The sequence below is a fragment of the Mustelus asterias genome, chromosome 9 (genome assembly GCF_964213995.1).
Source record: "Mustelus asterias chromosome 9, sMusAst1.hap1.1, whole genome shotgun sequence".
In the NCBI taxonomy this organism is placed as follows: domain Eukaryota; kingdom Metazoa; phylum Chordata; class Chondrichthyes; order Carcharhiniformes; family Triakidae; genus Mustelus; species Mustelus asterias.
The window spans coordinates 98,647,543-98,674,471 of record NC_135809.1 but is presented as its reverse complement, the minus strand read 5'-3'; the positions used below and the strand labels follow the sequence as shown (position 1 = coordinate 98,674,471).

At 41.4% G+C, this 26,929-nt stretch overlaps 1 protein-coding gene across 4 annotated transcripts in view; it reads right to left on the bottom strand.

Moving 5' to 3' along the window:
* mob2a (MOB kinase activator 2a) overlaps positions 1–26,929 on the bottom strand; it is a 221,389-nt gene that overhangs the window by 8,443 nt on the left and 186,017 nt on the right. For all 4 annotated transcript variants that reach the window (XM_078220648.1, XM_078220646.1, XM_078220645.1 and 1 more), the window contains exons 2-4: positions 21,714–21,874; positions 17,867–17,960; positions 1,555–1,679 (exon numbers count right to left, since the gene is read on the bottom strand). In XM_078220648.1, the coding sequence (XP_078076774.1) occupies positions 1,555–1,679; positions 17,867–17,960; positions 21,714–21,874 (380 nt within the window). The remainder of the gene's footprint in view (positions 1–1,554; positions 1,680–17,866; positions 17,961–21,713; positions 21,875–26,929) is intronic.

Sequence of the window (26,929 nt, the reverse complement as noted above, 5' to 3'; positions counted from 1 at the left end):
AGTTCTCTCACCTTAACGTGCGACTCTCAACACTTAGATTTCCAGCCTCTCAAATTCCAAATTATACAACATGATATAATGGACTGTAACTTGCATGTCAAACAAAACTTTGCTCGTCTTAATCAGCGCACAGTCTTCACCACCTCCACTGGTCCCTCCTCAGACTTTAAAATCCTCAGATTCAAAGCCCTTTGGCTTTGTTCGATCCACCCTCTGCAGCTATGCCACCCAGCTCAAGATTTTCATTTCTGGCATCAATACCACCCTCTTCCCAACACCTCCACCATCTCCCACCACCCCCCTCCTCTCTCCTCCTCCACCCCCACCCAACAATCAAATCGCAAAAGCGATGAAAAAATATTGGAAGTGCAAATGCACCATCAACTATATCACAATAATAACGATCATTAGATTGTCTGTAGGGTAGCTTTGATTCCCCCCGCCTCCCACCCCCCCTCAAAAGCATGGTCAACAGGGTGTGATTAATGAAAACTTAAGACTTCCTTGTTACAGTGCCAGGTGCCAAATTAGAAGGAACTACAAATCTCAGGGCTGATGTAGTGTCTGGCAGTCCTCTGGTCTGGGACTGACTATGCAGCATAATGCCGGAATGGCAAGAGTACTGGGGATAGAAACAGTAAACAGCAAAGACTGCCTGCCTCTATGGGTAGCTGCATATCAACAGGTTAGATAGTGAGCTAGATATATGTAGATGAAAAGCAAAGCAAAATTGGGGATGGGGAAGGGGGGGGATGGAGAATTCAAACTTGTTGTCTTATTTTTAAAATCATACACTCCCTCCACCTGATTCATAAACCAATGTTCTTTTCTACTGTTCAACTTGTTTTGGCATGACAAACCAGTACTGGCATCGTAAAATTAAGCCACACTGTAGGCAAGCTTGGCATGTATACATGCCACAAAGCTTGCTATTATTAAATGTATTAGGCTAGGATTATTGGAACAATTTGATGTTCTTTTAATAAGTCTGAAATTTCTTGTGACTCTAAAGTGAATATTTGGGAAAATATGGGAGTTGCGGGTGTGTGGGTGAAGGGTTTGAGTTAAGCTAGAACTTTTAGAATACGTTTTAAATACCACAATTTGGTGACGTTGTTACAGTCTGTTACATAATAAGGATATTAAACAACAATCCAAATGTGGAACTGATTTTATATATTGGTGTGAAATGGATTGGTTAAAATTAAAGGAGTTAAAAGTACAAGTGGTCAAAGGCCAAAGATCAAGAAAGAAAAATACCACCCTGGTCATACAAGGATCCGTTTTTCCACTTTTAGGACTTCTTTTAGGACATTTACCAAACCAAACCTAAAATAGCAAAGGATTTGGGAGGTACAGCTACGGGAGGACAGTAAAAGGTAGCAGAGTCTCTGAGCCATTCTTTTCCAAACCAAGAGGCCCCAATCTAAAATTACACAGGTTTGCAGCACATAATTAAACACGATAAATAAAAACGTTCAGTTGAAATGGCTAATCCGCACGTGATAGCTTTGTGCTGCTCAAATCAATGGAAAAATAGGCATAAAAACCTACCATATTTTGTTGGAAAAATATCTTCATCTGTCACAAATTTTTGTACAGAAGTCATTACAAAGTCCACATACTGTGGGGCTGTACACTTGATCTTCTTTCCCCTTTCATCGTACCAGTAATATTGCCTGATGACAAAAAAAAAGTTCAACTTACTACAAGCAATGATTGCAACAGATAAAACTTTCAAAATGAAAAATTAGCAATTTCCAAGATATCTGCTGCATCCAAAAACAAAATATTCTCTCTATTTCAACTTTCCTAATTAACAACTGCTCTGATTCAGAGCTAAGAAGCATTTTTTGAAATTGACTTTCACTCTGTTTTTATTAACCCAAGTTTAATAATTTACCTACCCATATTGTAAACTCAGAACAGTTAAAACAACATGGACAGCAAATTATCTTCCACTGTTTGTCTTGCTCAACAGTATTCTAACCTACAAGTCAGAAAATCATGGGTTAAATCCCCACGCTAAGACTTCAGTGCAGTACTGAACTGACAGAGGCACAGATATTTATGACATTAATTCCATTTTTTCTGTTCAGGTGGGTGTAAAAATCCTGTAGTACTACTGAAAGCCATGATGTGGAGATGCCGGCGTTGGACTGGGGTGAACACAGTAAGAAGTCTCACAACATCAGGTTAAAGTCCAACAGGTTTATTTGGTAGCAAATATGTAGAAACTTGATGTCTGTTTATTTGCTACCAAATAAACCTGTTGGACTTTAACCTGGTGTTGTGAGACTTCTTACTGCATTACTGAAAGAGCAGGGAGATTGCACGTCCTAGTCAACAAACATTCCTCCACCAACACCAATATCAAATTAGCTGGCCATTCATGGTGAATCAGGCGGTGCGTAGATTGATTGCTGCATTTGTCTGCATAAGTCACTACACATACAAAGTGATTCAGTAATCATTTGGGAGTACGGAACTTGATTATTGCTGGAAAGAGAGACATGCTATTGAAGCTTTTTCTTTTTCACTCATTAGCACAGCTCGCAAGAAATACCAACAGTAAAGGGAACACCTTAGACTGCAGGAGGAGTGTGCTGATTGCACAGCTGTATGTACCATCTAACAGATGCATTACAAAAACTCGCCAAGGCTCCCGAGATGGCACCCTCCAAACTCATGCTTCTACCATCTGGAAGGGCAGCAGACATGGGAACACCAACACCTGGTTGTATCACAGCTTGGTATGGCTCCTGCTCTGCCCCAGACCGCAAGGAACTACAAAAGGTCATGAATGTAGCCCAATCCATCATGCAAACCGACCTCCCATCCATTGACTCTGTCTGCACTTCCCGCTGCCTCAGCAAAGCAGCCAGCATAATTAAGAAGCCCACGCACTCTGGACATTCTCTCTCCCACTTTCTTCCGTCGGGAAAAAGATACAAAAGTCTGAGGTCACGTACCAACCGACTCAAGAACAGCTTCTTCCCTGCTGCTATCAGTCTTTTGAATGGACTTACCTTGCATTAAGTTGATCTTTCGCTACACCCTAGCTATGACTGTAACACTACATTCTGCACTCTCTCATTTCCTTCTCTATGAACGGTATGCTTTGTCCGTATAGCATGCAAGAAACAATACTTTTCATTGTATGTTAATACATGTGACAATAATAATAAATCAAATCAAACCAAACTTGCAAATTCCCTTCCAAGCCACTCACCATCCTGACTTGGAAGTATATTGCCATTCCTTCAGTGGCACTGGGTCAAAGTCTTGGAACTCCCTCTCTAAAAGCACTGTGGGTGTACCTACACTACTTGGACTGCGATGGTCAAGACGCCAGTTCACCACCTTCCTGTGGGCCACTTGGGATGGGCAATCAATGCTGGCCTCACCACTGACACTCAAATCCCATGAATTAAATTTAAAAAGTGGGAAATTGTAAATTGGATTAAGAGTGCCAGGGACAAAGAAAATCAAATATTAACAGGAGTAAGTTGACTTAAACTACCAAAGTGAGCTGTACGCCATATCAATGAAATTCCCTTATATTTTCTCTTCTTTCATAGATCTGTTAGAGATGCATGCTATTTACAAAATTTCTGCCAGTTGCTCCAGGAGCCTTTTGCAATAGTTTTCAACTCAGCAAAACTCTGGGATCCTTCTGTACTACTTGATAGGTCAATCTTGATTTTAAAGCATGAAAATTCAGACATGTATTCTTTTTGGTAGAGTTGCCAACTTCAGTTAATTCTTGGTCACTCAACCCAGCAAAGTTTGTATCAACTGCAATACTTGAACATGTCATCAGTAGTGTCCTATTTTCAGACTGCAGTTCCCCAGGCCAACTACATGGACCAAACCTGAGAGAGTGGCAAAGTATAATCCCAAAATTACATACCAGCATTATACATGGATATTATACTTAAATTGTGTTTATATCTCAACATTAACAATTCCTGAGTAGTTGAACTCAAGCTTGTTGCATTCTCCAAGTCTAAATACGACCACAATTCTACAAAATAATTCAGAGGAAGAAAATGCGATTTACAATTAAATGTGCTTAAAAATTCAGTTCGAAAAGAGAGAAACTAGATACCTTTCAAAAATTAAGGACTGGTGCTTATAGGTTCCCTGAAGTAAATAATTATACTAAAAACAGTAATATTTACAGAGTTGGTTTGTCTATTGTAAAAGTCTTTCACAATCAAAACTTACCACGGATATCTAGAATATTAACTTTTACCTAGAGAAAATATTTGTATGCTAATTACACTTCTCCACCCACCCTTTAATCATTCCTTTGCTCATGGCAGTATGTATTTTGCAAGTGCTGGCTTGCAAGCATTAGCAGGAGAATATTTAGCCATAGGATACAGCAGGTTCAAACCAGAAACTCATAGGTATTCAATCAAAACTTAGTTGCGTTGGATTGCAAAAAGTGGATTGTGCAAACAGAGAAAGTTTAGAATACTGAAGCTAAGCTACTGTGCCTTTAATTCTAACCTCCCTGCTGCTATCTCAAGTGCCAAGAAGCACGCACCACTGGTGTCCAAATGAAAGGAAACCCAGTTAATCCGCTCCAATACGAAATTGCTTTCTTCCACCTCTGCAATATTGCTGCCTCTACTTTCATCACTTCCATTCTACTGCTGAAGACCCTCCATATCTTTTTCCACTCTAAGTTTTTTCATTGTGCCACTTCCTTCAGTTTCTGGAATCACTGTATAATCCTTCCAACTGTGCTTCTAATCCTCCCAGCCTCACCCATGTACCATGTCCAGCATATAACTTTATTCCTTATCGTATGCAAAAAGCACTCTGATATTTTCAGCATGCAAAGTTTATTAAACTAATGGAAGCTGTTCCAGGTGTTGGTAAATTTTACCCTCTAGTTCTGAAACATGCATCATTTTAACATTCTTTAGTATATGTGAGGAAATGCCACTCAAATCGGAGTTTAAAATTTATTTAAATTGCAGTTCAGGGATGCGCAAAGCTTTAAGGATTTCACAATTCAACACATTTTTTATATTACAAGAACTATTCTCATTGCCACAACTTAGTCCACTCTGAACAATAGATAAAATTCAATTTGAACAGAGTAAGATCTCTATCAGATTTAATTATCTTGAATAGGTTGCAAGTAGAAAAGTCAGGAGTTTTCACAAACCATTAATTACTCTATACTCAAATACTACTCCCAGCCAAATCATTTTGAAAATATTGAAGGAAGGAAATCTGATTTTTCCTACAATAGAAATGAGTTGAGAACTGAAAAACTCTTTTTCCTGTATAGTTTCAGCCGAGAAAGCAATATTTTATAGCTTCCACATTCTGAATTCTAGTCCTACTTTGCATTGTTTTCAATTATTATGAGAGGCACCACTTTATGAAAGGAAAGGCACAGCTAAAAGGAAGAAGCCTGGCATTTCTGGGTGGCAACATACTAAGTTTGCAACAAGCTACAAGACCTAAAAAGGAGGCTTCACAATGCAGTTCATAGAGCACTTATTAAAAACATACTTTAACCATAGAAGGGCCATAGAAAACACACAGCTGATCTTGTGAAAGCCAACAATGCAAAATTGCCCCTTATTTGGTGAAGATTCTGGAGGAACCTCAGTAAACAGATGCAGAGGACAGAAATCAAATGTGTAGGGGCATTTTGGAACAAAGGTACAGATCATAGGACCATGGTGATGTAATCGGCTTTAGCCTGTCAAACATTAATCTGGCAAATAAATTTGTTCCAGCACTTCTCTATTTTGCTGCTTGCAGATTTTCAATGAAGTTACAAAGTATTCTTTAGACACAAGAATCAGCTGTGTGTGGTTTTTTTTGAATTACAAAAACGATTGACCAGTAGAGTTTAAAGAGCCATTCTTGGTTCTGTGGTAGCACTCGATCAGAAGGCTGTAGATTAAAGCCTTAAACATTGTTTAAGTCTTGCATTTTTATCACAATATGAACACTGAAGTCATATTAGTCTGATACAAACTCAAGACTCAAGTGCACAGTACATTCTGACACTTAACTGCAGTACTTAGGGAGTGCTGTAGAGTCAGAGGTGCTATCTTTCTGGCTTCTCCAGAGGATGTGAAAAAAATAAGTCCGCAGCACCACTTCAAGAAGTGTGATGTGGTGTCTCCATGTCCTGGCTAACATCATTATTAAAACAGAGTATCTGGTCAACTGTCTCACTGCTGTTTGAGGAACATTGATGTGTGCCAGCTAGTTACTGCACCTGCACGCAAGCATAAATGTCAGCATTTACACAAAATATACTAAAATCTACATAACTGCAAATCAGTTCCGAGAGGCAACCTGATCTCTGCGCTTGGAGACAGACACCAGAGGGGTGTCTCATCACTCACCAGAGAGGCATCCTCCCCCACCCACAAGTAACAGGTAAACCCTCCCCCTCCACACCATACAGCCGTGAGGGTGACCCAACGCCAATCTCTAAAACCTCCCCAACCAGGTCCCTCTTCCCCCTCAGCCCCCTCACTTAGACCTACTTTCCCCTCAGAACCCATACTCAGCCATCTCCACCCTTCTCCCCCGACCCTCACTCAGGCCCCATTAAACCTCAGACCCCACCATAGTCCCCTCAGGTCCCCCCATTCAGGCCACTCGCCTTGGCGGTGCACTGCCCCCTGGGCGTTAGGTCCCAAGGTGGGTCAAAGAGGTAGATCCAGCGTCCATTTGACTCTCTGCAGCTGCCGGGCTGCAGAAGATGATTCCTCAAGGGTCCTGAAAGGTTGGGTGGGGTGGGGTCGGGCTGGGAACAAAGGGTTAACCTCACCACTCTCCCCTGGGATGGCAATTTCAGGCAGCCCTGTGATCAACATCTGCATTCCTGCCTGTCAGCTGTAAAAACTTTGAAGTGGCCAGGTCACTTTCATCTCAATGCCCCTGGTCACCTGGTAGGTTTTTAAATCACTGCAGCACTCCATTCTGCAGCAGAGATTTCCCTTTCTACCTGCTAGAAGCTGCAGGTGTGAGCAGAGTCCCCTGACAGACAGGAGATGTCAATTTCACTGGGGTGAGGGGGGGATGGCAGCAGTTCCAATTTGCACAGCTGTGCACTCAGCCCCAAAGTATGCACACTGCTTTAATTTGAAATTTGAGGCTTCCTAGCAAGCAGAAACTTTTTGAAACTGTCTAGTCACTGGAAAGCCTTGGATCTCTGTTAATTTCAAAGTTCAGCACCTTTGAGAGAGGCCTCCATGGACAGCTATATTTATTTTCATTCCTCTTAAATGCATCTCAAGTACCTCCATTGAGGGGGACAGGGGTGTGGGGGGGGGGGGGGGGGGGGGCGGGTTGGCTGAGTGAGTGGTCGTCGGGTCAACCTCATGCCTGCACGTTGTGTGGGGGAGGATGCCTCTCACTGCTGAGGAGTTGGTGGTGTCTCCTGGATCCTCAGGGTCCAACAAGCCAGATCCTTACTTGTGAGGACCTGCACCAAAGGCCGCCTGGCGCAGATCTCATTGGGGAGGAGGGGGGTGAATAGTGGGAGGGAACCAGATGTAAACTAGGCAATTTCAACATTTAATTGGGTTCCCACCTGCTCTGACCAGGAACCCAATCAGGGTGGTCACCAGCGTGGTGGACCGGGAGTATCGGAATGTGTTCGGTGACCGGCGCAAAACCCATTTTCCCGCTGATGCCTGATTTACTGGGCCATCATGATTCTTGCCAGGAGCCAGCAGGCACAGATAATCCCCCTCAAAGTTTAAAATCATGGTTTCAGTGTTTATGATGTTGTGTGGTCAGCCTATTAGAAAAGGAGAAAGCATCGGGTCATTGCAAACAAAGGTCTCCAGTCAAAGCACCAATGTTCCCTCGAACAAGGGGTCACTGTCTCAGAATAAGGAGTTTGCCATTCAGAGTCGATACGAGGGATATATTTTCTCTCAAAAGGATTGTTGATCTTTGCAATTCTCTACTTGAGGGCTGTGGATATTCATCAAGTACAGTAAATATAGAGTTAAGCAGATTTTTGGATACTGAGGAAATCAAGGGGTATGGAGGTAGAGCCTGGATCTTACTGAAATGGGGAGATGGTCTACTCTTGCTCCAATTCCTTACGCAACGTCAATGCACGCAGTTTAGTGCTTTTACCAGTTTAATAATATGAAAGTTGCTTATAAGGATTTCTAATCCTTAGATCCAGCATGCATGCAATCAATCCGAGCTACTTTTCAAAACAGAGGGAACAACGTAATGATTAAGTAAAGGTTTGATTCTCTAGGTTTCAGGTTTACCTTTAATCCCAACACATTACAGGTCTCAGCTATGGGACTTCAAGAGTTTTCCCAGAAAACAAATCTGTGCAAGTAGGTCTCTGACCGGGTAAAGAATAGTCACATCTGCAAAGCTTTAGTAACTGATCATCTGCCTGGCTTGTCACAAGATAAAATAATGGGTAAATAAAGGAAATGAACAAGAGCAGAGAGAGTGAATAATGGTGAGAACTTAAAAAAACTTTGGAATTTTAAGTAGGTTAGAAGGCTTCTCTGACAACCATTTCTGTCTGTAATCACTAATACCAATTGGCTGACTGTTTAGCAAAACTCCAGAAATCAAATCAATGTAGGCTTATAACTGGTTTATACTCAACTGCAGGTTTTAACACAACATTGGATAGTTATATCTGCAAAGCTCGGAGCTTCCACGGGTTGCAAATTAAAAACAAGATTATACTTTAGGCAGGTTCTTATCAAATTTAGAGAAGACTACACACTTTTTAAAATCGCTCACCAGGGTTAGGACCACAAATTCTGCTGACAGGCAGTTATTTGGTGTCTCGACCAGATTTGACTCACTCGCGCACACCATTGTTCTCCTGATGAGTGCAGATCAATCAAGTTTGCACAGAAGTCAAACGGAAAATTATGCAAGGCAGATGTAAAAGTGTCAGGAGCATAAATTTATCAGCAGCTCTTTACAGAAAAAGAATGATTCATGACAACCAAAGCCTGCAGACATGAGTGCTTCAATGGGATCTGGAACGGAATCAAGACTTGGAAGCTCTCATTCAATCAGACTCTCTGCGAAATACCAAACATGGAACCTTGACAACGTTAACATTGTGGCAGCGAACCCCTAATTAGACACCCACATTGGCCATTATTTCATCTCAAATAACATATATCCTGTTTTTTATTCAAACTTTTTAGCCAAGCCACCACAAACGCCAGATTACAAGACAGAAAGTAAACATACTCTTTCGCCCAATCTTCAGTTCATGGAGAGTTTTATTTATAATGCTCAACGGGAGCAAATCTACAAGAAAAGCATATTTGCAAACATCACAAATGATGACCACTTTTGATTATACAGTTGGAAATAAAATGTGGAGAAGCCTTTAGTGCAACATTTATTGGGTCCAAATTACATTGGGCAAAGACAAAGCACAAACTCAGTACTTAAGTTTTCAAGGACTACAAAATCAGGCATGCATCACTGACTGGGGAGTGTGCTGCAGAGTTGCAGAATCTCTGCTCTTCAGCTTGATTTTATAATGGCCTGGATTTTAACTGAGTAGCTAAAACTGAGAGGGGCAAAATAAGGCCAAAAATTTACCACCAATCCCATGTTTCCCCTCCCTGCCTGGCAAAAACTTCCCAATTAGTGCCCAGCTGATACCAAACAGCACTGGTGGCAAATCAAACTCTTTAGTTCCTTAATGGAAATAATGTTTTATATTTAAAAAAGTTAAAATCTGAACCAAGACAGCTACTTTATTGAGCTCCGATCAACAATTTACATCTATATAGTGCCTTGACCGCTGAAATTTCCCAGAGGCAGATAAAAATGGATACTTTACCCTCATTTCTGCTTCATTGGCAATCAAACATTTTGATAAAAAGGTGAATTCCAGGAGAGGGGTGCTGAGGCAGATGGGCTTAGGGAGCACCAAAGGTATTTTAGAGAGAAATTCAATTGTGATGCCCAAGCAGCTGAAGGAATACCCGGAATATAGGACAGCAAGTTCTCAGTTATATTTCTGGCTGTGCTCCTGCATAGCACGAATTAAGTGGAACAACATTAAGTGAGTCATGGGTTCCCATCAATGTTTATTCCTTCAAACATTTCCTGCCCAGAAAAAACAATGTACAAGTTGAAAGACTGTACAATTTACATGCAGCACTGTGCATTTGTAGCTGCAATGCCTTATAAAATGTCACTGAACATAACAAATACTGTATAAATTCAAACTGGATAACACTAAACTATACCACTCAAATAAACCCAGTAGTATAGATTCTGTGTTTCACCCACAGCACTCCTAAAACTCAGTTCAATTTTTTGCTCGCTTTCCTTTCTCACTGTCTCTCTTCTTTCCCTACTTTGTCTCACCACAACCCCCGACACCTTCATCATCACCCCCAGTCCAGTGACTCAACAACCCAATGCTCTAGCCAACTCCCAGGCCTGGAGCCAATATTCCTTCCTGACAGCGTTCAGGGGAACAAGACTCTCCATTCACCTCACCCCTCCCCACACCCCCAACCACCCCACCTGCGTTACTCATACTTCATGACCTGATTGGTGGTTAGCAGCTGCCATACCAATCCACCAGGGCACCACTCCAATTGGTAGTGATTGGCTTGGCCAAGCCTCTGGGTCAGGCTCCCTGCCCAAGCCTCTGGGTCAGGCTCCCTGCCCCTCTGCTCCCAGAACTTGGACTTCACTTTTCCCTCCACACCCTTGTCCTCAATGACAGACTGGTATCTCAGACATCAGAACACCACAGCAACTGGTCCAGAATGCAGCAGTGTGTGTGTTTGGAGCCAGAGAGCAAAAAAACAGCAACGCAAATTTTAAAAATAGGCCCTAAAGAATAAACAACATTAAATCAAAATAACGATTAAGCGGGGCAATTTAAAGCGAGGACTTACCGTGTGGCTCAAGGGGAAGAAGTGAAAAGATGTACTGAGGGAAGCATGGACCAGAGGCAGAGACTTTGAAATGGAGAATACAATTAAGTGTAGAACTAAAAGTAGTTAGACAAATATGCAAGGTGAGCAAATGACTCCATTTGCAAGATTGCCGATAAGATCCATCTTAGACTGCTTGGCACTATATCACCACAATGTATAAAGTGCCTGGTGAAGGTATGATTGCAGTAGACCGAAGTGGAGAAACCACCATCTAGCATGTTGAGGAAAGGAAGCACATTCGACTGCTCCATCTCAAAAGTGAATTTTAGTGTGGGATGAAGCACATGATGATTGGCCTCATCAACGGTCTTGTAAATAGGGTCCTAGCCCAGGGGTTATCAAACTGGGCTGCAGTCCCTTCAAATGTTTGCTTTTTTCCCCTATTGGTGGGGGTGGATTAATGGTCTGTTCTCTGAGGTCCAACGACAGTCTGTAAACTGGTGGATCTTTCCACTTATTTTTTCAGCAATTTTAACACCCGTTACTCAACAATGGGGCAGCATGCTAGCACAGTGGTTAGCACTGCTGCCTCTCAGCTCCAGGGACCCGAGTTCGATTTCCAGCTCGGATCACTGTCAGTGTGGAGTTTGCATGCTCTCCGTGTCTGCGTGGGTTTCCTCCAGTTGACACCCACAGTCCAAAGATGTGCAGGTTAGGTGCATTGGCCATCCTAAATTGCCCCTTAGTGTCCCGGGGATGCGAAGGTTAGCGGGGTAAATATGTGGGGTTACGGGGATAGGGCCTAGGTGGGATTGTTGTCGGTGCAGACTCGATGGGCCGAATGGCCTCCTCCTGCACTGTAGGGTTTCTATGAACTCTCTACAACACTAACTCTGGGGCCACATGAAGTATGAGTCATTGAAATGGGGTCACATTGGGAAAAGTAAGTTTGGGAAGCACTGTCCTAGCCATTTGTGTCATCGAGTGCGAACGATGCAGAAATCAAGCACATCAAAGATACCTTTTCAAACAAAGATCAGAAAATTATTTGCTGCAAACTCACAAATGGGCCAAAGGCTCCCACTTTTGGACCTTAAACATGCCCCGTCTACCTAAAATTACCCTGGAAAGGCAAAGTGTCTCAAACATTTGAACGACAGGTTAAGGAAACTAGCTCACATTGCTTCTGTGCAATTGCAATGTAAGTGGCGCTTCCAACTAATAGGATGTTGTTGTTAGTCCAAAAAGACAGTCTGCTTATCAGATAACTGAGCAACAAATGTGTACGAGTTTCAGTGCTGGTGTGATGCCAGGGGTGTAGGCCATATGTCCTAATGATTGACTGATTGAATCAAACAGCATGTTTTTCCGGCTGTTCATAACAGGCAGAGAGTACAGACCGTTCTCAACCAGCCTGTGCTTGCAAAACCGAAAACAAAATGTCGACTTTTAAATGTAATTCCACAATTATGCAGCACTTGAATAATTCCAAGTACACCATTAGCTGCATTAACAAATAATTTAAGACCATTGTTTGAACTCAACGTGGCTTATTTACACCGGCTGGAAATGATGCACCTTCACACGCAAAGGTCTATTCTCTGCAAACAAAAGGAATATGTTCAAGCCTCGAGTCCAGAACTACCTGGAAGCATCGGAAGCCAATGGTTTCCCATTGCTTTCTCCATAGCAATGCCTTGGTCCGAGTTAACTTGCTAACCAGCATTCCTTTTCTCCTGCATTATTATATTGCTGTGGATGTTTGAAATTTTGTATCCTTGCATTTGTCCAGGTGAGTACATGATGAAATGCTTTAGCCACAAGTTTCTATCTTCAGCAATATCCAAGTTCTGTGCTACCAAGAACTTTGTAAATCATGTGCCGAAGGACTGTAGTTTTGAAAGTAATGGGATAGCACCTCAAATAAGGGGGACATTTACAATGTTCACCAATATAGGGCCAGGAAGAGAAGTTGGGTGCTCAGAAAATTAATAGGAAGGAATCAAGGAACTGCAGATTAATTCATCTTGTCCATGAAATCAGTCCTTTTTAAAAAGGATTTATTAGTGTCACAAGTAGGCTTACATTAACAGTGCAATGAAGTTACTGTGAAAATCCCCTAGTCGCCACACTCTGGCACCTGTTCAGGTACACGGAGGAAGAATTTAGCATGGCCAATGCACCTAACCAGATTGCGGAAGGAAACCGGAGCACCCGGAGGAAACCCATGCGGACATGGGGAGAATGTGCAGACTCTGCACGGACAGTGACCCAAGCAGGAATTGAACGCGGGTCCCTGGCACTGTGAAACAGAGTGCTAATCGCTGTGCCACCGCACTGCCCTGATCAGAGTATGATGGGCAACCGGGAAGAATCTAGAGAAATATGCAGTTTCAGAGCTAGAGCAAGGAGGATAATCTATTTAATGCTCCAGAAAATACAGTTTAAAATCTACAGCTGGATAACAAGAATGGATGAATTTTCCAGAACTCCAATGTATTAAGAAATTAGCTAATTTCTCCCTCATACCAGGTGTTAGCAAGGGCTTGCAGAATAACCTCGGGCAATGATTTTTTTCTTGCTTTACAAAATCTAACAAAATATCAATTGGCACGTGCAGCTGCAAGACAACCTTACTATGCTTCAAAGGGGACAAAGCTTATGATTATGATCTCTGGTGTTACAAAAACGTATCAAGTTATCACAACCATTCCAACAATAAGACACACCCTCCTCCGAGTTTTGATCCTGTTTTGGGAAAACTGCAGCTACTGGACCAAATGGCAAAGCAAGGTGCCTGTTAGCTAAATTGTGTGTTTAAGGTGAACATTCCAGCATACTCCACAAAACAAAGCACTCTGAGGGAGTACCTCCTTGAAAGTAAGAAGCCAAGAGGCATGGCTAAGGGCTTACAGTGAAGCAGGTGCTGTTATATTGACTTAATTAATATTTTGCCACAATCCCTACAGCCATCAATATAATGATCTTCAAACAAAAACTCAGTCACAAAACCAAATTCAACTGCTCTTAATGGGGCTGGGGGCTGAAAATGCATGGAACTGATGCAATCACAAATAGTTGTGACCACAAAGAAATAAAGGAAGTTGTATGGACCATGACAGCAGGAAGCTCTGAGCTAATTTATTGCTTTAAGTGATCCAGTTCATTTCCTTCAAAAGTTCCACCAAAGGTCATAACTATCTTCACACATACACACTACGTGCAGCGAGACAACTAAACCTTCACACTTTTTCGACAAGCAATATATTAAGTCGCTCCAGGTAATGTTTCTTTGTAAAATCACAGACTAATTTTGTCCTCGTGTGGCTGCTAAGTCTGAACATTTGGGACTAACTCCCCTTTTGTGTACTCAGCCATTGTATTACAATATAAACCGGAGTAAAGCTAAAAAATGCAATAGGTTCATCACACTATTTACAGTTACTGTTTTAAATCTATTTTTGAAAATATAAATGACCAGACTGACACCAATGATGTCATCTACATAAGAACATAAGAAATAGGAGCAGGAGTAGGCCATCTAGCCCCTCGAGCCTGCCCCACCATTCAATAAGATCATGGCTGATCTGACGTGGATCAGTACCACTTACCCGCCTGATCCCCATAACCCTTAATTCCCTTACCAATCAGGAATCCATCCATCCGCGCTTTAAACATATTCAGCGAGGTAGCCTCCACCACCTCAGTGGGCAGAGAATTCCAGAGATTCACCACCCTCTGGGAGAAGAAGTTCCTCCTCAACTCTGTCCTAAACCGACCCCCCCTTATTTTGAGGCTGTGTCCTCTAGTTTTAACTTCCTTACCAAGTGGAAAGAATCTCTCCGCCTCCACCCTATCCAGCCCCCGCATTATCTTATAAGTCTCCATAAGATCCCCCCTCATCCTTCTAAACTCCAACGAGTACAAACCCAATCTCCTCAGCCTCTCCTCATAATCCAAACCCCTCATCTCCGGTATCAACCTGGTGAACCTTCTCTGCACTCCCTCCAATGCCAATATATCCTTCCTCATATAAGGGGACCAATACTGCACACAGTATTCCAGCTGCGGCCTCACCAATGCCCTGTACAGGTGCATCAAGACATCCCTGCTTTTATATTCTATCCCCCTCGCGATATAGGCCAACATCCCATTTGCCTTCTTGATCACCTGTTGTACCTGCAGACTGGGCTTTTGCGTCTCATGCACAAGGACCCCCAGGTCCCTTTGCACGGTAGCATGTTTTAATTTGTTTCCATTGAGATAGTAATCCCATTTGTTATTATTTCCTCCAAAGTGTATAACCTCGCATTTATCAACGTTATACTCCATTTGCCATATCCTCGCCCACTCACTCAGCCTGTCCAAATCTCTCTGCAGATCTTCTTCGTCCTCCACACGATTCACTTTTCCACTTATCTTTGTGTCGTCTGCAAACTTCGTTACCCTACACTCCGTCCCCTCCTCCAGATCATCTATATAAATGGTAAATAGTTGCGGCCCGAGTACCGATCCCTGCGGCACGCCACTAGTTACCTTCCTCCAACCGGAAAAACACCCATTTATTCCGACTCTTTGCTTCCTGTCAGATAGCCAGTCCCCAATCCACTTTAACACACCACCCCCAACTCCGTGTGCCCTAATCTTCTTCAGCAGCCTTTTATGGGGCACCTTATCAAACGCCTTTTGGAAATCCAAAAACACCGCATCCACCGGTTCTCCTCCATCAACCGCCCTCGTCACATCTTCATAAAAATCCAACATGTTCGTCAAACACGACTTTCCCCTCATGAATCCATGCTGCGTCTGATTGATTGAACCATTTCTATCCAGATGCCCTGCTATCTCCTCTTTAATAATGGATTCCAGCATTTTCCCTACTACAGACGTTAAGCTGACCGGCCTATAGTTACCCGCCTTTTGTCTCCTTCCTTTTTTAAACAGCGGCGTAACATTAGCCGTTTTCCAATCAACCGGCACTACCCCAGAATGCAACGAGTTTTGATAAATAATCACTAACGCATCCACTATTACCTCTGACATTTCTTTCAATACCCTGGGATGCATTCCATCCGGACCCGGGGACTTGTCCACCTTCAGTCCCATTAGTCTACCCAGCACTGCCTCTCTGGTAACATTAATTGTATTAAGTATTTCTCCTGCTGCCAACCCTCTATCGTTAATATTTGGCAAACTATTTGTGTCCTCCACCGTGAAGACCGACACAAAAAACGTATTTAAAGACTCAGCCATATCCTCATTTCCCACTATTAACTCCCCCCTCTCGTCCTCCAAGGGTCCAACATTCACTCTAGCCACTCTATTCCTTTTTATATATTTATAAAAACTTTTACTATCATTTTTTATATTAATTGCTAGCCTAGCTTCATAGTCTATCCTTCCTTTCTTTATCGCTTTCTTAGTCTCTCTTTGTTGTTTCTTAAATTTTTCCCAATCACTTGTTTCTCCACTATTTTTGGCTACTCTGTACGCAGCTGTTTTTATTTTAATACTCTCCTTTATTTCCTTCGTTATCCACGGCTGGTTCTCCCTTTTCTTACAATCCTTGTTTTTTGCTGGAATATATTTTTGCTGAGAACTGAAAAGGATCTCCTTAAAAATCCTCCACTGTTCCTCAGCTATCCTACCTGCCAGCCTGCTCTCCCAGTCTACCTTAGCCAATTCATCCCTCATCCTATCATATTTCCCTCTGTTCAAACAGAGGACACTGGTTTGGGACCAAACTTTCTCCTCTTCCATCTGAATCAGAAATTCGACCATATTGTGGTCACTAGACCCAAGAGGGTCCTTCACAATAAGATCCTTAATTCTACCTACCTCGTTACACAATACCAGATCCAAAATAGCTCGTTCCCTCGTCGGTTCCGTAACATGCTGTTCAAGGAAACTATCCCGACAGCATTCTAAGAACTCTTCCTCCATTCCACCCTTACTGACTTGAGTCTGCCAGTCAATGTGCATGTTGAAGTCCCCCATGATTATTGCCGTTCCGTTTTTACACGCATCCCTTATCTGCTTGTTTATAGCCCTCCCTACCTCAACATTATTATTTGGGGGCCTATATACCACCTACTAGTGTCTTTCTCCCTCTACTATTCCTCATCTCTACCCATAATGATTCCACGTTTTGTTCCTCAGAGCCTATGTCATCCCTCAGTACTACCCTGATATTATCTCTTATTAATAGCGCGACCCCACCACCTTTTCCTTCCTGTCTATTCGACCTAAACGCCCGATACCCCTGGATATTCATCTCCCAGTCCTGGTCACCTTTCAGCCATGTTTCTGTAATGGCCACTAGATCGTACCCACTTGTGCTGATTTGCACCATCAACTCATTTACCTTGTTCCGAATGCTTCGTGCATTCAGGCAAAGTGTCCTTATTCCAGCTTTTATCTGGACCCGCTTTGATGAGTCGCGAACACCCTCTCCCTCTACTCCCTTATCTAAATTACCGCCTTCATTCACTTGCACCCTCTCCTCTACCATTAATTTTGTAATTCCCCTTACCCCTGCATCCTCCCCCCCATCAATTAGTTCCTTGATCCTAGTCAACTCTTCGAGCTCCCCTCCCCCCAACCCATCTAGTTTAAATAAACTTCTACTATCGCAGAAGTTAACATTCACAAAATGCACAGCCCTTTCCTCACTTTCTGCTCCAAGTTACTCTTACCTCATGCACATAATCACAATTAACTATTAAAGCATAACTGTAATTATAGTTGAGTAACAAAGGTTTGACCAGTGCCAAATTAATGCTCGGATCTGCTATTTACTGTTAAGTCACCATATGACTTTAAAATCAAACAATATGATGTAAATAGTATTTCAGTTGATTGGAAGGCAAAGATTCATGATATCATTGAATATGCATGCAGGTATGTGAGATTTTTGAGTACCAACATGGACTTTGTCCTCAGAGTCTCATTATACTTACGTATTGCACACTGTCATCGTTTGACATGTATCTCCAGTGCAGAATTCAGAGATAGTGCTGTACTGTAGGTTTATATGGTTGAAGAAAGTTGTTGCTAAAGAATAAAGAGGAAAAGAAAAATGTTGTTACACGATGACATTTATCAAAAATTATGGTAAATAAATTGATCAAGATGCATCAAATTTAAAGCAATAAAAATGTATTTGGGTGAACAATCATATTTTAAGCTTCCATCATTACCAGCCAATTGATGTGAAATAGTCAAATGTCTTCAGTGAACAGCAGATGGCATTGCAAGCGGATTAGAATTTGTACAAGATGCAAATTCTTTCACATTTAACTCCAAAACATGAATAAATCACCGAATACCATTTTCACTAAAATTACAGGTTCAAAATTCTGAGGCCAGATATTTTAATGAACATTGAATCAGAAAACATAAATTAGGAAAAGGGGTTTAAAATAAAATGTGAAACCTGGCAGGGAAAGGGGCAGGAGGAATAGATGGGCACTTCTTGTATATGATGGCCTCCTGCACTGTGTGGTTGTGATGATACTGTGAATAGTACAACAACGTGCTCACACAGATAATTTCCCTCGTCAATTTTCTTCCCTTTGACCTGACAATATCGATGCTTTGCAGGTGTATGGTGCTGACAACCCTCTAGTACTGTACCCATGTGCAATGATGCATGTGCGCTTATGAATAGTTAGTCATCAGACAACATAATCACCATTTTCACACATTTTCAGGAGCGGAAACACTGGTCAATGTGGTTTCACAGAAGGGAAATTCTGTTGAAAAGTTTATTCAGAGTTTTTCAAGGAGGTAACGAGGACAGCAGAAAAAGGGGAGCCAATGGACGTAATATATTTGGATTCGATAATGTGCCACACAAATGATTACTACACAAGGAAAGAGTTCAAGGAGTCGAACTAGTAAATCCCATATGAACAGAGGATCGGTTAATGGACATGAAGCAAATAGTAGGGATAATTCAGGCATTGTTAAAGTTTGCAGGTTGTAACTAGTGGAGTGCTCGGAAATAAATACCGGGGTTTTAGCTATTTACAATATTTTTGGATGACTTAAGACAAAAGGAAGCAGAAGAAGCAGTCAATATTCATATGCAGCAACATCTGGACAACATTCAGGCTAGGGCTGATAAGTGCCAAGCAATGACCATCTCCAAAAAGAGAGAATCCAACTATTTCCCCTTGACATTCAAAGGCATGGCCATTGTTGAATCCCTCATGATCAACATCTTGGTTTTACCTTTGATCAGAAACTGAACTAGACCTATCATATAAATACCATGGTTATAAAAGAGGTCAGAGGCTGGGAATTCTGTGGCAAGTAACTCATCACCTGGCTCCCCCAAAGTTGTCAACCATTTCAGATGGCACAATTCAGGAGTGTGATTGACACTGTACACCTGTTTGAATGAATGCAGCTCCAACAACCACAAATCGAGAAGCTTGACACCATCCATGGCAATACATCCTGTTTGATTAGCACTCCATCAATCACCTTCAACATTCACTCCCTCCACCACTGATATGTATCTACTACAAGATGTACTGCAGCAACTTGCTAAGGTTCAACAGCACCTTCCAATCCTGTGATCTCTGCCACCTAGAAGGACAAGGGCAACAAATACATGGGAACACCATTACCTGCACGTTTCCCTCCAGCTCTCACACCATCCTGACTTGGAAGTATAGCACCGTTCATTCATTAAAATCTTGGAACTATTTCTAACAGCACTGTGGGTGTACTTACACCACAAGGACTGCAGTGATTCAAGGCAACAGCTCATCACCTTCACAGGAAAAATTAAGAATGGACAACAAATGTTGGCCTAGCCAATGACAACTATATCCCATAAATGAATAAATAAAAAATATATCCAATTTGCTAATAATGTAAAGCTAGGGACAGTAGGAATGCAGCAGTGAGAAGGGTACACAGAGTCTGCAAAGGCATATAGACAGGCTAAGTGAAATGAGTAATAGTGGCAGAAAGAGTATAATGTGGGGAAGCGTGAAGTTCTTCATTTTGGTGTTTAGAATAGCAAAGCGAGTTGCGTTTTAAAAGGGCACGAAACTTGGAAATGATGTTCAGAAAGAGTCGAGTATACTCAAGACAATGGCCACAAGGTCAGCATGCAAGTACAACACGCAATTAGGAAGGCAAATGGCACACTGGTATTTATTGCAAGGTGATTTGAGTATAATAAATAAATAAGTCTTGCACAGAGCTTAGGTAAGACTACAACTGGAGTACTATGCACAAGTTTGGTCTCCTTGTTTAAGGCAGGAATTATTGCATTAGAGGTGGTTCAACTTGGATTCACTCGATTGTTGTTGTACGAGAGCTTGAATAAATTGGGCTTCTTTGGAGTTTAGGAGAATGAGAATCTCATTAAAATATATAAGATTCTGAAAAGTCTTCACAAGGCAGAGGAACCATTGAGAGGCTATTTCCAATGGCTTGGGAACAAGAGGGCAGAATCAAACGATAAGGGACAAATCATTTAGGGCTGAGATAAGGAGGGATTTATTTCCTAAACTGGTTGTGAATCATTAGAATTCTGTACCCCAGAGGATTGTGGCTGCTCGATCCTTGAATATATTTAAGGTGGATATGGACAGATTTTTGGACACACTCAGCTAGTCATGGGATATGGAGAATGGATAAGAAAGTGGAGCTAAATTGAAGATCATGCTAATGATTGAACGGGCTCAATGAGTTCTATGATCCATTCCAGCTCCTATTTCTCATAATCTAATGCTGACTTTCTTCTCTGTAACTGTGGGATACACTGCCACTGACCCAGTTGGAATGAGCAGAGGAGGCATCAAACTCCAAGAGATGAGGATCTGACTATATGGATCTAATTATATTCAAATTTTGTGTACTGCACATATAAAGTGGATGGAACAAGATTATGAAATGATCGCAGCAGAACAGCACTTGAAGTTTTTGCAGCTGGGAAGAAATGAAGAGATTGATTTCGATAAAAGCTTGAGATTCACACCGTAAAATGTACAATTACCAGTTAGACTTTAACAAGGTAATGAATAAATTGTGACATTTGACTGCTCTGAAGTAATTTCAGCTCAACACAACTATTGTTCTAATGTACTATATCTTAGTCATACAACATTATAGCTTCACTATCATTCTTGTGAACTGGCTAATAGGCAATTGGCTAAGGCTGAATGACAGAAATGTTCAAAAATGCTGGAATTTACTCGCCTAACAGTTGAGGATCAGGTGCAATGTTCGAGTTCAACGGGGTATATTGCTCCAGATAGACATTTTCTTTTGATATTAAAATAGGGTCTCACTGCACAAAAACACAACTGTTTTTCTGCACAGTAGGTTTATCATGAAGGGCAACCTTGCCCGCTTTCTGAATATAATCCAATTCACTTGTTATATAAAATGTCCATAGAATGCCTACAGTGCAGAAAGAGGCCATCCGGACTGTTGAGTCCACACCAACTCTCCGAAAGAGCATCCCACTCAGGCCCTCCCCTCCACCTTATCCCATAAACCCACACTTTTATCATGGCCAATCCACCTAACCTGCACATCTCTGGACTGTGGGAGGAACCCGGAGGACACCCATGCAGACATGGAGAGAACATGCAAACTCCACACACAGTCACCCTGGCGCTGTGAAGCAGCAGCAACTGTGCCACCAGCTACCATACAGAAACAGTCCATTTGGCCCAAATGGTCCAGACAAGTCTCTGCTCACTCTTCTTCACTGATGTTAATACGGGATAAGACTTTAATATTTATTAGTAATTGCTAAGTAACTGAATAGGAACTTACTATTGCTAGCTAGCCATTCATTCAGGTCAATTTCACGTGGCAAAGTCACCAACTCTTTAAAGTTGAAATCTGTTATTCTTGCTTTGGTGTATTCGGGCTCCAGATACAATTTCTTCTCCTCTGCTGCTGTTTTTTTACCATTTGGCTTAGTCTTTGACTTCCTAAAAGCAAACAAACAAGAGAGTAGTTGAATGGGACTGGATTGGACAAGTTTCAATGCGACTATTTAGTCTGTCTCAAACATTCATAGCGTTTACATAAATATCACAAAGGAAATTCAACATGCTACACAATGTTGTGCAAGACAATGAAGTCTAAAGGAAAACAAAATGAGCATGGGAATGGGGAACAATGCCAACCAAGATACTATTCCATTCCCAGAACACACCAAATAATCACTATGTTCAGACCCATTTTCCCTTCCTCACTTCCTGCTTTACCAAAATCCAATGGAAAGGTTGTATAGCACATTGAACTTGAACCTTGCGTCCGATCCTCAACTGTTCAGCAAGTAATTCCAAATTTTCGATCATTTCTATTACTCAGCCTTAGCCTAATGCCTTGCTCTGCACGGACACCCAATTCTCAAGAATGACATTAATGCTGTCATCTTCTATGACTAATATGATACATTCATACAGTAGTTACTTTGAGCATAATATACTTCACAGCAGCCAAACCACAAGTTCTCCAGAAGCTTGTAAAAGTCGAACTGGTGATGCACATTTTACAATATGAATCACAAGTCTTTATCTAAATCAATTTCTTTCTCACATTCCAGTTACAAAAACTTGGTTAATTCAGGTGCTGTTCAGCAGTGATTGTTTCATGCTCTTTCCATCCACTCTATATTTACAGTACACAAAAAGTTCATCCTTTCCATGTGGAAAGATTGTACTGTTAAGTTTGAAATATACGTGGCCACTACATTTATCAATGTGCCATATTAAGTGAAGACTGAAATTTATTTTGCATTGGAGTATAATACTGTAAATTCCAGTGGTATTACGTGCATGTTATACAAGACATTATGGATCTTGCACACACAAAGTAATACTCCTTAATGCAATTTAGTTTGAATAAATACAGGAAATTGCCCAAGATGTAAAATGTTACCGTAGGTGAATTTTAAAATTATTTCCAGATTTTTTTTCTATTTACTTGCAAACAATTTAAGTGTTGAAGCAAAATGTCTGGTAGTAATCCCACTGAAATTGACCAACTGGTAAAGACTCCAGGCACTAATCACTGAACAATTGTTTAACTGTACAGTACAAGACTGCCAGCACATTGTTGAAACCTAAATTACTGAAATACAATTTCTTATTTAAATGACCATCTTATATAGGCATCCCATTTTATTCAATCCCCCTCACAGCAGAGCACAGACCACTTCCAAGGCTCTTCCCTAATGGCTAGCTGCATGAGCCTGAGTACAAGAAAGGATAGACCCCTTCTCCATGGCTTGATTCTCCCCAAAAGTTAAACCAGTATCAGGAGTCCATCACATTTACAATCACCTATATCCTGTAGTGCTGTGCACTTGTATATTTAAGGAAACATTCTTTGGCTTATGAAATTTTTGTCACATGACTTTTTTAAACCAATGACCTGGAGGGATCCCTTAAAATTTTATCCGAATTGAAAAGAAATAGAATATTTGAGCCAATATTTTTTATCTAAAAAATGATCCAATGGTATAATTTAAATAAAACAACAAAGGTTTTTGCACAAATTTATGACAAATCAAATGAAGCAACTCTGAACTGAGAAGTATTTGCAAACAATTAATTCTACATATGGTAAAGGACGAAAGGCTAACAACTGACTTTTGCTAACTAAACAAGACATTCATTTATAAATCATCTCATATTTCAGAAACATCCTAAAATGTTTCATATACATTAATTCTGAATTATGTTGTCCCAAATAATTATGGGCAGCACACAGTGGCACAGTGGTTAGCATTGCAGCCTCACAACGCCAGGAACCAGAGTTCGATTCCGGTCTCTGCCTGGGTGGAGTTTGCATGTTCTCCCCGTGTCTGCATGAGTTTCCTCTGGGTGTTCTGGTTTCCTCCCACACTCTAAAGATGTGCGGGTTACGTTGATTGGCCATGGTAAATTGCCTCTTAGTGTCAGAGGGACTAGCAAGTAGGTGGTGTTGAGGGGATAGGGTCTGGGTGGGATTGTGTTCGATGTGCCAAATGGCCTCCTTCTGCACCATGGGGATTCTATGATTCTAAATAATTCAAGACAAGAGCAGGTCAGAGGTGGCTATTAACTTACCTCCTTACTCCCCAAAGCCTGTCTACTACCATCTGCAAAGCACAAATCAGGTGTGTAATGGAATGCTCTCCATTTGCTGGGATGCAGCTCCAGCAATAACTCTCAAAGTTTGATCCAGAACAAAGCAGCCCACTTGATTGGCACCTCGTCTACAAACATGTACTCCCTCCACCACTGACACACGGCAGCAGCACTGTGTACCATCTATACGCTGTAGGAACTCACCAAGGCTCCTTAGACAGCATTTTCAGCAGATGCATGGGAACACCACCACGTGCAAGTTCTCCTCCAAGCCACACAACATCCTGACTTGGGAAACTATCACCATTCCTTCACTGTCGCTGGGTCAAAATCCTGGAACTCCCTCCCTAGCAGCACTGTCGATGCACCTGCACCCCATGGACTGCGGCAGTTCAAGAAAGCAGCTCACCACCACCATCTCAAGATTAATTGAGGATAGGCTATAAATGCTGGCCTAGCCAGTGTTGTCCAAATCCCATGAAAAAAAAGAATTTTGGGGATGCAACACTGGCCAGACTTCAGGAAAAACAAGTTGTTCCTTTGAGTGTATCCACCCAAGCCACAAGAATGAATCACATCGCATTTGACTGATGGCATCTTGAACAATGCAGGATTTCTTGGTACTATAATGCAATGTCAACTGAGTTTACATGTCACAGCCTGGATTGGAAGTCAACCCACAACTTCTGATGAGCGAGCAGGTGGGCTGGCACTTTATTGGATCCTACAGAAAAAGTGTGCAGATCTCCTTCCAGATAAGCACAAAATGCTCGAAGTAGAAGTTTTAGTAGTTCTCAAAGTAGGAAAACAAACTATTTGCAATTTATGTAGAATGAATGCACTACTTCAGTAAATATCCTATACCTTTGTCACATGGCTGGTCAAATAGGATTAGCAGCCACTTGGCATTTTCCCTATGAACCGTGAAAAGTATGCTGGTGCTAGTGGGGGTGATAAGATGGGAAGAGGCCAACTCGGAGAGTGTGTGTGTGTATATACATATACATATGGGGGTGCTGGGGAGAGAGAAAGAGGGAGATAGAAGGGGAAAAAAAAAGTACTGTAATGGACTGATGGATCCTTCTGATGTGATCACTGGAAAGTGAATGGCATCTTGATTTCTGACCACAAATTAAACACAGAACCAATTAATTCACAACATCTACTACAGCTAATCTTCATTTGTTTACTTGCCATCGTATGACATTTTGGACATCATCCAGTTGTTCATACCAGGCATCTGTATTTTAGGGAATAACATTTTTTTGGCAATGTACACTGTTTTTCCTGTTCAGTTTATAAAAGGACAAAAAAAACAGTAATACTGCCAGAAGCCTTTTTCACCCTATTCTCAGAAAAAGCTTTTCCTTAATAGGTAATCTCCACTCAACATTTCCAGGGTCTGCCATGGAAGATGCAAGATCAAATCTTGAGTTGATGCAGAGAGATATATATGCTGGAAGGACCCAAGCAGTCATTTTAATATGCAGCTGTAACGTCATGAAGTTTGCATCTTGAAGGTGCTACAGAGTTCGCATATTTCTGAAGAATCACAACTTGTCAACTGTTACAGGTCAGTTTTAGTACATGCTTAAAATTCATGCTAAGTAGCCCACAATGCACAAACGGAAACATGGTAGTTCATGACATTACAGCAAAACGTTTTACTCAGTCCCCATCGCAGGGAGCTGCATTTTTAGCTCTGATATATCCAACATTCTTGCACCACAAAGTTTTGAAACAAACAAAAAAACTGCATACTTTAACACATTAAACTAAACAGTCCATGATTGGCAGCTAATTCAGAATACTCACAGCAGTTTTATGCGTGTCCTCAAAATGCTCTAAAAATCACAGCCAGCTGCATCTTATCCTGGATATCCCTCAGTGGCGTTTAACCAAGTGTTTATCATAGCATTACAAGATTAACCAAAATCTCTTTAAGCTCAATATCAAATATTTGGAATGCAACCAACCTATCACTGCAAACATAGCCCTCAAAAAAAAATTGGAACGAGGGAGGGCAAGAAATGAGGATAAGATCAATTTCAATTTTCAAAATAAGCCCACCAAACCAAAGGAAAGGAAATATAGCCTTAAGCATTCTACATCACATTCCCCCTCAGGCAGCTTCGAGGCTTATGGAATTGGTATTTGACCTTGCTTGTATTCAAATGCAACTTTTCTGTCTGTACCCAGGATTGTAAGACTGTTAAACCAGCACTATTAGCAACACTAGCACATGTACCACCCTTTGATCAGATGTCAAATTTTGATGCAATTGGAATTCTCTAAAGCAGTTTGAATTATTATTGTGGTAGCAGCTATTTTACTTATACCCCGTTAGTGTCATGAAGGTATAGTGTAAATAATCATGACATATGATCATACACTACAGCATTTGTGAAGCTATCCTTGGCCACCTCCTGAGTGCGGAACCCATTGATAATGGCAGTGTTACTACTTTGTTTGCGAGTCAAATTAAGTCAATCTACATTTAAGAGATCCAACACACACCAGTCAAAGAACAGAACCATGTGACCTTTAGAATACATTCTTCTGGTTAAGTAAACATGATTGGGCATTAACATACAATAAACTGAATTTTGATAGAGAGCTTGCAATTATGTGCAGTTCATTCTTAAAATTATTTGACAATTTGATTTTTTTTATTCACTGTTAAAAAATTAGGTGCTGTATGGAGTGAAAGGGATGAGGATGCACAAAGTGAATATAAGTGCCGAAGAGTGCACTCACACAACTTGCAAGCCCAATAGTTTTGCACCAATGCTATAGTTAACAGAGAAAACGTAACAATGGAATGAAATTGATTGAAGCACGGTGGAGGAATGTACCTCACACTGCTTCGCAATCAGTCTAGGCCATGACATCCAATTTACACTCGCG